Genomic DNA, 15,399 nt, shown 5'->3' on the forward strand with positions numbered 1-15,399 from the left:
AAAAACTTACAATAGATATTCCTACAGGGGAGAAAAGTATATGACTATCATGGATGCCTTAAAATCTCCAGTCTGTTTGTTGTTGCTAAATAAAACTTTATTACAACAATCATCACTTTTCTATAATTTATTTCAGTTAGGTGAGGTACTTCACATTGCTGTATTCACCTGTGTGTGCCCTCCACAGTCCTACCATTTGAGTTACTTAATGTGCTTTTTCAGGGGGAAAAATCCACATAATTTTTCCACATATATAAATAGCAAACATAGGTTTAATGAAAGTTTTTTTGACAATTTATTAACATTATTAGACTTGAGAAACAAAGTGATGCTTTATTCAAAATGTAAACATTAAGATAATTTTAAAATGTTAGTGCTCACCAACAGTAAGGATAGTCCTTTTTCTGCCTATTTTCTTCCACATATTTATTTATAAATAATGCACTGAAAAAAATTTTTGTCACTTGAGTCACCTGAAGAAGTTCTTATAGTATTCTTGCACCATTATAAATAAAAGATGGAGATAGCCTCATACTCCAAGTTTTCAGCTATCACCATACCACATACTCCACTCAGAATATTACCTGTGCATGACACAAATGATAATCCTGCTCTGAAGCAGCTCATCATTATTATGAAGGAATATCACAGACAGTAAGTCCCAAAACTTTTAAGGGGGTGGAAGGGAAAAAACCCACCACATAGAAATCTCGCACAAAAGGCATGCCTGTATAGAAATACCCAAAGTTGCTGTAGGAACAAGCAGCAAAATATAGCAAGAACAAATGCAAAGTTTATTCCACGTATGCTACAATTAGTCAAGATGTTAGGGAAGTATCAAAATTTGTACTATTAACATATGGCAACAGTTTTATTCTTACAATACATTGCAATAGAGTTGCCTCACTGGAAAAGACCTTTAAGCTGCAGACAGTGCAATTGCATTAAATCTTAATTCTTCTGGGTCACGTTCCATGAATTTCTTGCAAACTTCTATTGCATCCTAGGGGAGAAAAAAGTACAAAGCAAACCAAAATGAAGAACACTATTAATCATATTTCTTATAAAAACCAAACAAAACACAACTGAAACATGAAGATATGCTTTTTCCAAACTATGTTTAAAATGGGTGTTTCCATAAAGGTTTACTAAGTAGTGTTACAAACCTACACAAATGGTATTTCTGATGTGAGTTATCACTACTCAAAATTACTTACAGTGCTCATACAGGCAGCCTAAAAGAGCAAAAGTGTTATGAAGGACCTTAGCAATGATGATTTTTGTGACTGAATATTACTTTGTGCAGCAGATGTGTTGCTTGTCTGACTTTCTAAATGCATCTCTGAAGTTTGCCTTAACTAGTACTGCTGCCTTCAGGAATTTTTCCTTTGTTTCAAGATGAATCTAAGCTGGGTGGGGTAATTGAAAGATTTTAAGTAATTCCTTCATCTAGCTTTAGGGTGCAATCTGGAGAACACATGTTATCAGCAAAAACAGGAAAAAGACACATACACATGCAGAATAAGGAAAGCTTTATCCAATTTGCTCCCCTGTCCAAGAAAGCACAAAATATTTGCAAACTTTACAGACATTAGACTATGCTTCTAAACTATAAAATAATTTTATATTTTGTTTGTTTTACTTTCTCTGGTTTCTTCCTTTTGTAATGCTAATCCAATCTCGATATCATAAAACTCAGATCTATGCATTGCTTACTCTCAACTTCAACTTTGTAGCATTCTGTGGGGATGACAGTTTATCCTCCCAACTCAGTGTATCCCTATCCAATTAATTTCTCAGCTCATGACACAAAGAAGTACCCAAAAGAAGCTGTGAAAGTGAAGAATTAGCAAGGGTCAGAAAGGAAATCAACTTCTGTCTAGCATGACACCTATCAAACTACAAACCAAAGCAAAGAGAATGAAAACTTGTAAGTTTTCAATCTGCTAACTTTTCATTAGATGTACTAATTGAAAGGAGCAGGAGTGTATGAAAATCTAAGAACAGAAGATAAGTCAGTCTGATCTTGTGTTATATATTTATGTATATTTCTGATATTTATGTTATGATACGCTGCCATCCAGAGCCACAATGTAAGTGTTACAATTATCTCTTTTCAAACCTAATTTTGAAGTGGGCCTCACCATCCCACTTGCTCTATTCCTCATCCAACTATAAATATAGCTTGTTTAGGTAATTTCATATATCTATTTCATAAATTTTGTGGAAATACAGCAAGAATTTCATATAACACCATTTAAGAAGTTTCTGTACCCCTACCTCTAAAAAAGAATCATCGCTGGTTTCCCCATGGTTTATTGGAAATGGCTTGCGCCCATCTGTTGAAAGACAAAGTGGGATTGAATAACACATTTATAAAATTATAAAAGCTTCATTTTTCCAGTTAAAAATATTTTTAAAATTTTTATTTTTTTTTAACTTCACTTTCAAAAATGCTATCTCATTATTCATAAAGTTCACACATGCAGCTAGCTGTTTGCTGGTCTCTCCACTGCTGACTGCTTCTACCACAGTATCATTATATACAGTCTGTTGCGTCTAAAAAATAATCCAATCAAAAAGATGAAATATTTTTCAGTATTTAATCTGAAAACTTCAAAGCTGTAAGTTGCTGTTGGTTTAGTGCTGGTATAGTACTTCAATTTTTCAAGTGAAGTAGAAAAATTTCAGCTACGCTTGATAGATTTATGCAGACAAGATAGCTGTGTCTCTGGTGTTTGACAGCTGTGATCAGGGACTCCACAACAGACCAGAGTAGCAAACCCACCATTCTGAAGAGTCTGGCATCACTGAAAATGTTTCTGTCATTTAAAATAAATTAGCAAACAAACCCAACAGCTATAAGTATTAAGTATTTTCACAGCTTTTAAACAGGGTTGCTATTTAAACAGGGTTATTTTTCTTCTATAGATCTTTTTCCCCTTACATTTCCTATAGAATAATGCTTGTCATTCTCAGCATTTGAAAAAGAAATTCATTCATATAAATATGCTTCAGGTTACATGCAATGAGTTAACAGTATGAAAACTTACATCAGGGTATCTTAAGTATTTGATAAACCAAAATCACTTCTGGCTCTGTCTTCCCTGTAAAAGGCTTCCCCCCTCCCCAAAGATGCCACCAAAGCTGACAACAATTCCAAACGACATTTTCCATAACTAAAAATAGATTTGATGTTAGAAAACTTTTGGATTTATATGAACAAGATGTTGTTCATTATTGTAACTACCATGGCTGAAGATACAAGGCAAAACCCTCAGAAAATGCCAGGGAAACAGAACTGAATACACTGCACTGTTGCAAGCTACGTTTACCTTAATTTTGGGGCTTTTTTATGTCCACATTGGCAGAACAACATTTTAATTTCTTGTGGCTATAAATAATGTGTTTTCTATGACAGAAAGATCATATGCATTTAATATCCATGTGCTTCCTTAGCATTTTCTGCATGCCAAAGCCCAAACCCTGCCCACACTGTCTAAAGCCAGTGAATCAACTGAATTACCTTCTTCCAATCAATTGAAAAACCTTCCATTTCCCTACTTTTAAGTTAGGTTGTTTTTTTTTTTTTGCTTCCTTCCACTGGTAAAGAGAGAAGTTATTTTTAGAACAAAAGAAAGAGTACTATTGACATTCCACTGTACAGCAGAGCTAAATGCCTCTTCTCATTTTTTCTTTTTAGGAAAATTCAAATGGGGTTTCTCTCACATCATACTTATAGAAAATGGGTAAACATGGTCATCATAGTATGTAGTCTGCTTTTTAAGCAGCATAAATTAATGGACAATGAAAATATATCAAGGAAACAGTAGCACACAACCAAAAAAAAAGTGAAAGTCATCCCTTATGCCTTGAAATTTTAGAGCCATGAAATATTTAGTGCATCCTACAGTACTTACCTTTTTGATCTAGTCTACTGACAGATACACAGTATCATAAAATACAAAAATGTGTGCCTACTGGTTATGACTTATCCCTGGTAATACCCCTTAGATCAACTTGATATTAACACAAGCACTTCTTATATATTGCTTATGCCCTATGTTGTGATTGCTTATCATCTGTTAAGGGCATTGCTTAATTACATGCTGATTTTCAAACAATGAAAGTCTTATCACCATAAAATACTGCAAAAATTATGTTAGGAAAGATCAGTAACTTGCAGTTTTTAAATGCTGATCTGCTTGCTGGATTTCTGAAGAGCCTGCTAGAAAACCTAGTTGCCCAGCAACATATTTAAGATTGGAGTCGTTAGAGAATATCTGAGCAAAACTAAGTGCTACACAATCTGAACAGGGAAAAAAATAGCTGTATTTCAAAAAAATAAGGACTACTACACAGTTAACTGTTTACTGACCACAAAAAGTAGAGGAAAAAATATCAGACTATTACAAACAAGTTGCAGAGTGTTAATATCTCATAGTATCCAGACTACATAACCTGAGTTTAAACAGCAACACACTGCTTAATAAATATAGCTAACATTTCTGAAGTGGCACACAGTTAATTTAATACTCCCACAAGCAGTTCAGGAACATAAAAAACACAAATGTCCTGTGATATGTTGAGCTTTTATCCATTTTCTTGCTTCCTGTTCTTATAAATGCCCATAGAAGTTTGGACACAGTCTAGTATTCTGAACCATTTTATCTTAATAGGATAGAGTTAAGGGAAGGAAAACAAAAAGACCCAAAAAACCCCAAAATACAAACAAACCAACCCCCCCAAAAAAATCAAGAAGGCTGCAGCTGTTTGAAACAAATCCCCAGACCCCTAAGATGCAGCTGAAAAGAACCTAAGCCCTACATAACATCAAGAAATCTCTCTGAAACCTTGACAGTTAACAGCATCACTACTTGCATTTGTTTCTAACAAATGGAGAGAGTGGATAAAACGTGTTCTTACCCAATTCATAGAGATGACCACCTACATTAACTAATGCAATAAAGTGAAGATCTACTTTTTCATCTATACTTGGTGCCTGCAAGACAAAACAAGACAAAAAGAAATTGTGTTTATTAAACTCTTATTGCTAAATGATTAATGAGCACATATTATCATAATATGCAAAATACCTGGACAAAAGTAATCACAATTGGGAAGCAGTTTCTGGATCTATACAGAATGGCAGAAGTCAAGTGAGGAACATTTTGGAATACAAACAAACTGTCTGCAATGCCTTTATCAGTAAGAATCCATGCAGTAAAGTATCTGGAAGTATTTCCAATTATAGCTCTACATTAAAGCTCTATTTTTCATTACTCAATTAGAAGTAAAATCAGCTCAAATACATAAACATCAAAAATTGACTTTCATATAAATAACAAATCCTTCACTATCTCCCATAACAAAGTGATGCAGGACTCAACTCAGAACCTGCAATATTTTAGAACTGAAAATATTCACTTGGTAAAAATAGTATTTTCCTCATAAGCTAAACCCAGTTAACCACTTTCCTCTTCATGGGCAGTCAAAACAAATACATCTTAGGTGGAGAGAAAAGAGGTGCCCAGACTGAATTTTCAGAGTGGCATCATACTCATCATACCCAGTAAGGACTGAAGTGCAGTGACAGCACCAAGTGACATGACATAAAAAATGTTTAGTTCGTAAAGATCCACTTAGCTCAGTACTGTGCTAGCAACTACAGCAAGCAGCAAAAGCTTTTGCAGAAGTTTGTGGGCATGCACAGCATGGTGTTCCACCAACATATGTTCCCAGCACCTGCTGAGCAGTGGTGTTGGAACCTGTGAGCCAGAAGATCTATCATCATTTCTGAGCCAAAAGCTCTATTGCCACTGTTGTGCTCAACAGCAACTGATGGCGTTAATTCCTTATCAGTCTGTCCAATCTGCATCTGAACACAGTTTAAGATGATACTGTTTTGAGCAAATGGGAAAAAGGACTTCAGGTTTTCTTCACTATCAAGAATCTGACTTGTGTGAAATATTTAATGTAATTTTCTTTCATCTTTTAATTACTGCTAGGCTTACATGAATTTTCTAAAATACTCCAAAAATGTAAAAACTTGCTAAAAACAGATTAGAGTGTAAAATAAGTTGTAGAACCTCAAAGTCTTTTAAAGAGTGGGTTCAAAATTTCCTTTTTGATGATGGCCATGAAAAAAGACTTGAAAAGATGATATAAATTGATGAAATTTGGCAAACAACCAGAACAACAGCGTGAAGGACAAGAAGTCGCCTCAAGTCCTTCAAATACATCAAGAAGGCCAAAGAATGTAGCGCTGTGGAGGAACTGCCAACAGCTTACAGAAATTCTGTACAGTAAGCTCAAAGATGAGAAAAAAAAGAAAAAGAAAACAAAAAAACACACAACTTCTCCCCACTCTCATTTAACATTTATCTCCATGACCAGTTAGAAGTGTGAAAGGCACAAACACCCTGTTCATCACTGTTTCAGACAGCCTAGAATGGAGAAAGGGCATTCTGGCCACTGAAGATGAGACACCTATCCAAGCGGCAAGAGGATCTTTCCACCAGAAATTCATGCAGTCTAAGTGAAATGGCCTTTGATAATTTTGTTTCACAGAAGGCCAAACACAGCCAGGACTTCGCAAAACCACCCAACTTTTTACAGACATCTAAACTGTAGTGCTACAAAAGTGTGCAGGCAGGCTAGGCTGAGCATGCTTGTCACCTAATTGTCACCTAATTCCCTTCACAGACATATCACTTCACAGCTGTTCACTTATAAATTAAATATATCAACTAAGAAATATGGGTTTAAGAAATTTCTGGGTTAGGGGGAAGACCACTGCCAGTCAATGTCACTTTAGGAAGGAGATGGCTTAACAATTTGATGCCTACATCTGAACATTCCCTTCCTGGGCTCAAGGTGACATGAAGTAGGAGAGTACATCATTATTTCAGAGGACTTTGAGATGTTCAGGAGTTGATTTTGACCACATTTAGAAACAAGATATAGTTGCCCTTTTGACCAATTTGGGTGTTAAGTTCATTGCCAAATTCTAATAAAGACCCTTTCTCTAGAGAGACACCATGGCATGCTTGGAATACTGAGTCTGTATCTAGAAAAGATGAATAAGGAGGCCATCAAAAAAAGCATGATTGACTTTTCATAAAGTTTACTTAGAGACAGACTTCTATAAAACCCTGCTGAGTTTTTGTAGAAGACTAATCTAAGTAACTTGTTTTCATTGTTCTATTGCCATAAACTGTGAGAAATGTTGTGGTTTTACATTTTTAATTCCCCAGCCTCAGAGAGAATGAAAGTGCCATGCCATTATTAAGTTTTCTACTATGTCTTCTAATGTAAGAAGTCTCCTTCCATTGAGATTTCTTTTCATCTAATCTAGATAGAAGTTGATTGCTACATTTCTTGAAAAATTAGGATTTCAATAATTTTTGACAGAAAAATATTTACGTAATCATAACCACAGTGAAACAACAGAGTCTGAATAGGCACAATGACCTAAAAACTTTGCATAATAAAAATCTGTTGCTTATAACTTAAGCAAACAAGTAACTGGATTAATTTTTCGCAATGTGACAAATCTGATTCAAATCCCTCCACCTCTCCCCTCCTTAGGGAAAAAAACCCCAACACACCAATATGTGTACAAGCACACTCACACACACACAGACACCACATGAAAAGCCTAGTCAGCCCAATTTCTACTTCACTGGTTAAGCCCTAGAAATTCTAACTCTTGAACCAGAAGACTTTAAATTTCAAAGGAAGGGGAAAAAGTGGGAATGTCAGCTCCAGGGAGATGTTTTTGTGGTCTCCTCAAAAAGCTACACCTTTGGGTAAGTTTTCAAGTTTCTAATAAAGTGTCTATGTCAATGCTTAACAAGGAACACAGCATTAAAAAGTCTTCCTGCACATTTATCATGAGGTAGTATTGCTTAGAACAGTTACAGAGGATTTTCTCTTGATTGCTCTTCTTGTCAAAGACCACCGTAACACAGACATCAATCAAGTGTTCAGATGATCTGTTCCTCTAGATTTTTTCACTTTAAAGCCCAGTGTGCAAAAGGAAAAAGTATATTTGAAGGACCAGAAGGAGAATGACATGGGAGTCTAAATTATGTGATTGTCTAATCAGAATTTGGAACTAACCTATGGGATTCAAGACTCATTTTTCAAGTTTTCTGAAGAGCTGTCATGCTGAGTACAGGAAATTTATACCCCTCTCCTACCCAGGAAAGACAGAAAGAGGACGAATACCAGCATCTTGAGTACCTTACAAAGCTTAAATTATGGTTGCAATCATAGTATAAGAAGTAAGTTTTGGTTATTTGGGGCAGTAGACATAATTTTTCCAATTTATTTCTCCAAACTAAAAACATACTGAAAAATAAAAAACAGAAGACACAAAATTGATTTAAAGAAGAAAAATACAAGAAGTTCAGTGCTCAAAGTGATGGTTCTGAGAACATAATCTCAAATGTAATTCTTTCCCAAGGAACTAAGGTAACATTCAATGATAATAATACAGAATATTTTCATTAATACTCAGTCACACACACAAAAGAGACAGACAAGGTTGTCTGCCCTCTAATTTTGGATACCACATTAAAGGCACTTAAATATCAGAGTCCCAAGTTTTTCAGAGGATTTGACTGACTTCTCTGCTAACCTGGACATTCAAATTGAAGAATAAAGAAGTGTTGACCTTTGTGAGAAATCAACTGAATTGACTTGTCTCAGGTCAATACCCATTAGTTCATGCTATTGAAACAGAAACTCTACATTTCTTCCTCTCTTCACTAGCAGGTATCAAATCTCTAAAACTGCATTTCATAAAGTTTTTACAATATAAATGATAATCCTCCCTATGCCTTCTTGTACTAAGAAATTCCTTTAGTTTTACCTTTCACCAGTGCATGCTGCCCTCTGCTCATGAACTAAACCAGTCTTCCTAGTTGTTGCAGCACCCCATATCACTGTTTGCCCAATCATATCGGTCTGTCTAATAAAGTATAGTTCATCACCTCCACAGTTTATCTTAAAATGCTCTTAGACCATTATCCCAATCTAAAAGCTGGTATTCAATTTTAATGCATTTGAAATCCTTTGATCTTCAAATGTTACTAAGTCAAAACATAACTGTTTGTCAAATTTATGTGCAACTGGTTTCTTTTCCTAAAAGCTTCATTTCCGGAACAAACTTACAACTGAGAAAAGAAATAGTCTTGCTCTCATGGATCCCCAGTGAACGAGCCTTACCACACCCTGCTTAAAATGTATTTATGAAAGACCACATTATAAGAGCAGATTCTGTGTTACATGACTTGCTTTTGAAAAGAAGAAGCAAAGCAAGAAGCCTCACAAAACAGTTTAGTAGAATGCTTTGCATTTTATGACTGGGAAAGGAAAAAGAAGTCACTTGGTGTTAAGTCATGAAACTGGCCTCAGGAGTCTGTTAAGTTATGGAAGAGTACTGAAGACTGATAGGGAAGAGACAATTTTGCAGAACCTTCAGGAATAAAAAAATTCAGATACATCCAGTTGAAAGATCATGACAAAAGCACCTGGGGTTTTAGAGGTTTATCTATACAAGTTCACTCACAAGGTATTACAAGAAGCCAAAGAAAAACATATCCAAAAAGACTACTAGGTATGGTTTAGATTAAATAAATTCTGAAGTAAAGATGCAATTGCTGTTGAGTAGATCAGACATCTGTAATTCTGTTCTGCAGCATGGGATGTGCTTGGGCAAATATATTGTGTAGGACTGTGAAAGGCATTTGGATCTTGGTTTATTAAAGTACTGCAACTAAAACAAAGACCATTGGAGTGATGGTCACAAGTTTTTAGCAATCCTATTTCTGGCTTTTCCTCACAAAACAGTGACGTCTCTATTCATATTCAATACACTGCAGTGAGTTTGACATATGAAAGGCAGCAAAACCTAAGGCAAAAAGAAACACTAGAAGAATAGCTGATCTGGAAAAGAAAGTGACGAGGATGGAGGGAAAGTCAATGTTACTAAACAAGCATGCTGTTAGCTTATCTTAAAAATTTGCCACATCTACTGCAATTTATCAGATTTGTACAGAACACTTCAGGAAAGTATTTTCATTTTTTCCCCCCTCTTAATGTTCTTAACTTATCTAGAGACCTACTCTAAAAAGATGTATTGGGTCTGGCTGAGATGGAGCTCGTTTCCCCAGAGCAGCCCTCCCAGTGCTGAGCTCTGCTTTGGTAGCTGGAAAGGTGCTGGTAACAGCCCAGTGCTTTGGCCATTGCTGAGCAGCGCTGGCACTGCACCGGTGCCACTGGAACGTTTCACCCACACCAGTACAAGAGGGGTGGGCAAAATCCTGTGAGAGGGGACACAGCCAGGACAGGTGTCCCAAACTGACCAAAGGGATATTCTGTACCATATGAGATCTGCTCAGCAAAAAAAGCTAAGAGAAAGGAGGAGGAAAAAGAGGCAGGCATTAGGTATTGCAACATTTGTCTTCCTGACCAACCACTACACACACTGAAGACTGGCTTCCCAGGAAGTGTCTGGACATCCCCTGCTGATGGGAAGTACAGAATAAATCTTGTTTTCCCCTGCTTTCCTGTGAAGCTTTTGCCTTACTGAACTGCCTTTATCTTAACATAGGAATTTTTTTTTCTCTTATTTTCTCCCCGCCCTGGCCTGCAAAGGAATGGAGTAACAGAGCAGCCTGATGGGCATCTGGTGTCCAGCTAAGGTCAACCACCATTGAAGTCAAGGAAGGTTTTCAACTAGGAAAAGTGCTTTAATTTAAGGAGCCTAGAAAAAGTCCCCCAGCATCAAAACATTTGCTCTAAATTTTCAAACAATCTTTTTTCTGTTTATCAATGTTTTAGTAGTAGAAATGTACTCAGAACTGTAAGAAAGTTCAACTCTTATTTTAAACACAATATATAGGATGTTCCTCTCCCTTAAATTCAAGAGCATAGGTTCCTTAAGAAAAGCAATACTAAAATGCTTATACATTTCTCATACACTGGCCTCATGCAACACTGAGCAGTTTAGCCTCTTTGTACACCTAGCAGAATATCAGAGCTGTATTAATACTACTTGTTAACAGGACATTAAACACTACCTTGTCATTCAAATTTTACCAAGCCAACAGAGACAGCTTTAATATGCAAGAAACCAGAGAGCATTTTGTTATTAAACTAATTTACAAATACGTTGTGTGTTCTTAAATTTTCTTGTAAGGCATGTTATACAAAAGTCTAAAGATGAGAACAACATTTAGTTACCAATACATACCAGACTATATAGTATTCATTGATAAATCTTTGTGTATAAGCCTTGCAATTTTAATCTGTTGAATGGAGACAGGACATAAGGGGAATTAAGGTATAATATTTTAAAACCTTTTAGCAGCAAAGTTCTGCCTTGCCAAATAGAGTTGTATTGAAAGGTAAACTAATTTTCTGAACATTTTTAAAGCAAATGCTCACTACTAGTGGATGAGGACTCATTTTTAGTCATTTTCTGAAGTTAACAAAACTCTCAGCTTGGTTTTCTGCTATACATTACAACAGTTTATGCTGTAATGTCCTAGATAAGTTATTGTTTGTTTACTGTTGAAGTAAACTCACGTTCAATTAATGGTTTTGTTCTAGGCAGGCATACTTAAGCTCAAGTCTCTTTCTGTAAGTATTTTCTTAATAACAAGCATAGATAAGTCAAATTCAAACAAGATCCCAGTTTCAAAGTACAGAAACATGACACAGAATTTTCCAAGGCTTGCTAGACAATAAAATACCCAGGCAAAATGTCAGATGTTTGTCAATGTCAGCAAAACAAATGAGGGGTAAGAAGCATGAGTTGGGAAGAATTTAAGCCTGTACTTAACTTCACACCTCCTCAGATCCCAAAATATTTAACTAGCTCCAAATGATAACATCAAGAATGGTCCATAGTTCTGAATATTACGTGAGACCAAGATATTTAATAAAAGCAATTACCATTCACATGAAGAGAAAGGAATCTGGGAAAAGGCCTCATCTTGAGATATTTATCAGGACAAAAATAAAAAAGCTATAAAGAAGTGGAAGCATTTGACACTAATTTTTAATAGCAGTAAAACATTAGGGATTTCTACATGTGCAAATACATATCTGAATGAAAAAGAAAATTATTTGGACCACAGCTAGAGTAGTTATTTCACTTCTGTAAAATATCCACATATCTCAAAGAAGAATTTCCAGGAACAGGTGAAATGTGATCAGTATCAAAGAATGATAAAAACAAAATCAATTTCCCAGTTTTGCATTTAAGACCATTAACTTCTACATACCAAGATTTATTTTTCTATTTATGTATGAACCAGAAGTGTGATCACTCCTTAAAAACAGGATGAAATAGCACTGAAAGACTCTCAATTTGGTGTTTCTGCTGGTGGCCATCTGGCCATTTAGAAATACTGGTTACTCTGTACATATAATTTTTTTTCCAGATTTTCAAGATATATTTGTGGTCTCTGAGTGAAGGAGGAGAAAAGTTTAAGTATGTGATGACAAGCTTTTCTTACTGGAACATCTTCCCTTTCAACTACAATGTCAGGGTACAAACCATATGAAGAAACAAGATGTCAAGTGAGAAAGTAACCAGCCCCTTAGGATTAAAGGAAACACTTTATCATTACTGAAATACCCAGGGACCACTAACCAAGAGTTAATGAAAGAAAAGGAGACTAAGCTTAGGGTACGAGAACTTAAAATCAGGTCTCAAACAAAGAAGAAATAATACCACGTGGCAAAAAATTAGAAGCCCCTTGGTTTAGCAGATCCACATGAAAGATCATGAAGATGAGGTGAAAAGAAGAGGCTGGATGTGGAGCCTATGGCAAAAAAGCACACCAGTTCATGAAAAGTAAACTTCTTCTATGCTTTGAAAATGATTTGGCATATGTATGGAATCAAAAACACCTAGACAGCAAAGCACGGAATTTTGTACTTTTGCTGTCTGACGTGGTGGAAAGGGAAAAAATAAACCAGGAAGAAAGAAATCTTAAGAATGGTTGAGAAAAGACCCCAACGAAACATGATGCCTTGAAGACTGAAGCTACATGGCAGAAGGCCAGGGGTGTCAGAGTAAGAAAAGACTGAAGATGGACTACACTTACAACAGAATGAAGCCCAACAGATGGAAGGCGTATCAAGGGCCGCCACCGACGCAGACGGATTGATGGACTGGGAGCCTTTGCAGGACCTACATGATTACGTTTGGCCCAGGAGAGGGATGCAGAATGACACAATGGTGAGGCCTTCGTTCTGCTGTGGCTAACCTGAGGCTGCGATGAGCATGGCGGTGAAGACAGCGAGGACGATGACGACTACATAAACATTAAAAAAGAACAAACTTAGCCCACTTAAACTTGAAATAGCATCCCTGCAACTGCAGCAAATAGCAACTGCAAAAGTGCCCACTATTGAGTATACTGTCCTTTAACTGCTCAAATCACAAAGATAATAATCAAGAATGTGTTGAATTCGAATGAGAAGATGAAAGAACCCTGCAAATAAGCAAAGAGATTGTTCAAATCTGAAGTTAATACTCAGATAGTTAGAGGTTATTCACACCCAGGGAACTTCACAATAGGAACACAAATTAACTGACTCATTCAAGAGACAGAGTGTTGGAAAGTGAGGAGGGAGGGGCTTTAAGCATCATTTCATAGAAGAAATAGTTACAAACAGAGAAAGAATCAGTTTTGCCTACAGCTACAAAAGCTGTGGGCAATAGTTCTTTGGCAATTTGGGAAAGCTAGACTGTGCTGCTCTGGGATTTAAGATTTAAGATCAAGTAACTATGGTAACAGAACCCAGAGCTTCTTTACTATTCCATGTCTAACATAAAAGGAAAGCAAAGGAAAAGGAAAGCTTACCGTGGTGAGGTATGCAACTTCCTAAGTTTTTCACCTATTCTTCTAAAATAGCAGGCCAGTGGCAGTACTGCCATTAACACTCAGGATCCCTTTAGTATCCGTGGAAGCAGTAGGACTATGTTAAACCATTCAAATTGTTACTATTAGAAGAAAGACCATAGAAGTATTAAAAATGACTCTCAGCTACAACTGACAAAGTTATAGTAAATATATTAAGACCAGGAAGGACCATTGTGATGATTTAGTTTTGATCTTCTGTCCAACACAGGCCACAGGACCAAACAAGTTCAAGTTTTGCTTGGATGAGAGCATACTTATAAAACAAAAACAAACATTCAAGCTTAACAGTTTTTTACTACTGAAAAAAATCAGAACAAATAAAAAATGAATCAATCCTGTCTGTAGCTACAGAGATAATAAGCGGCATATTCATACAGCTTACTAGAATTCATAATAAATGAAAATGAAACCTTCTTAGTCTTATCAACGATAACATAACATGAACAATAGATCACATTATTCATCTGGCCATGATGCCAAACCAGAAGCTCATCTTCAGCATTTCATCCCCTATTATCTTGGAATATATAAAAATTTCTAGCGTTATCTAGAGCCTCTCAGAGAGCCCTTTGCCTTCTCTCAAGAAATGAAGTTAATCTTTTGTGCTAATTACATAGCTTTTACTTGGCCTCAGAAAAACACTTCTTTGTTTGAAGCTAATCTAAAGGGCGATCCAGATTGTCCTGTGTTGATATCTTGTGCTTTACTATCTCTTGATCTTTTTCCACTGTCTATAATCTTTGAGGTGTGTTTTAATAACAGATTCATGGAATGGTTTGGATTGGAAGGGCCCACTTTAAAGATCATCTAGTTACAATTCCCACATGGGCAGGGACACCTTCCATTACACCAGGTTGCTCAGAGCCGCACCCAAATTGGCCTTGGACACTTCCAGGCATGAGTCATCCACAACTTCTCTGGTGAACCTTTTCCATTGCCTCACCACCCTCATAGTAAGGAATTTCTTCCTAATGTTTAATCTAAGCTCATTGTCTTTCAGTCTGATGCCATTCCCCTTAGTCTTGTCAAGACATGCCCTTGCATAGTCTCTCTCCAGCTCTCTTGCAGGCTCCCCTCAGGTACCTGGAATGCTGCAATCTGGTCACCCTGCGTGTCACTGACAGACTACTTAATAGTACAGGTCTTACAACCAATCTCTGCAGAGACCCACAAGCTAACAAAGTAACTCATCACTGACACCCCCACTTATTTGCCCTAAAACCTGCCAGGTTAGTATTTTCATTTTTCCCCCCTCCTAATATATGTTTTTAACTCATCTAGAGACCTACTCTAAAAAGATGTATTGGGTCTGGATGAAATAGAGCTTGTTTCCATCTGCCACAGGACCAAACAAGTTAGAACCTGCCAGGTTAGGGCAGGCAGAAGGAAACTGCAGTTCCTTAAGGTACGTCCCAAATGATGCACTCAGTGGAATGACTTGGGTAGGGGC

General features: G+C 36.5%; 1 protein-coding gene across 1 annotated transcript in view; it reads right to left on the minus strand.

Moving 5' to 3' along the window:
* Positions 1-254: 254 nt before the first annotated feature.
* The window catches only part of UCHL3 (ubiquitin C-terminal hydrolase L3), a 41,686-nt gene continuing 26,541 nt past the window's right edge, over positions 255-15,399 (minus strand). Inside the window, exons 7-9 of the mRNA XM_002199439.7 lie at positions 4,927-5,002; positions 2,281-2,339; positions 255-1,003 (exon numbers count right to left, since the gene is read on the minus strand). Coding sequence (XP_002199475.1) covers positions 920-1,003; positions 2,281-2,339; positions 4,927-5,002 — 219 coding nt within the window. The 3' untranslated portion in view covers positions 255-919. The remainder of the gene's footprint in view (positions 1,004-2,280; positions 2,340-4,926; positions 5,003-15,399) is intronic.

Source organism: Taeniopygia guttata, chromosome 1 (assembly GCF_048771995.1).
Source record: "Taeniopygia guttata chromosome 1, bTaeGut7.mat, whole genome shotgun sequence".
In the NCBI taxonomy this organism is placed as follows: Eukaryota; Metazoa; Chordata; class Aves; order Passeriformes; family Estrildidae; genus Taeniopygia; species Taeniopygia guttata.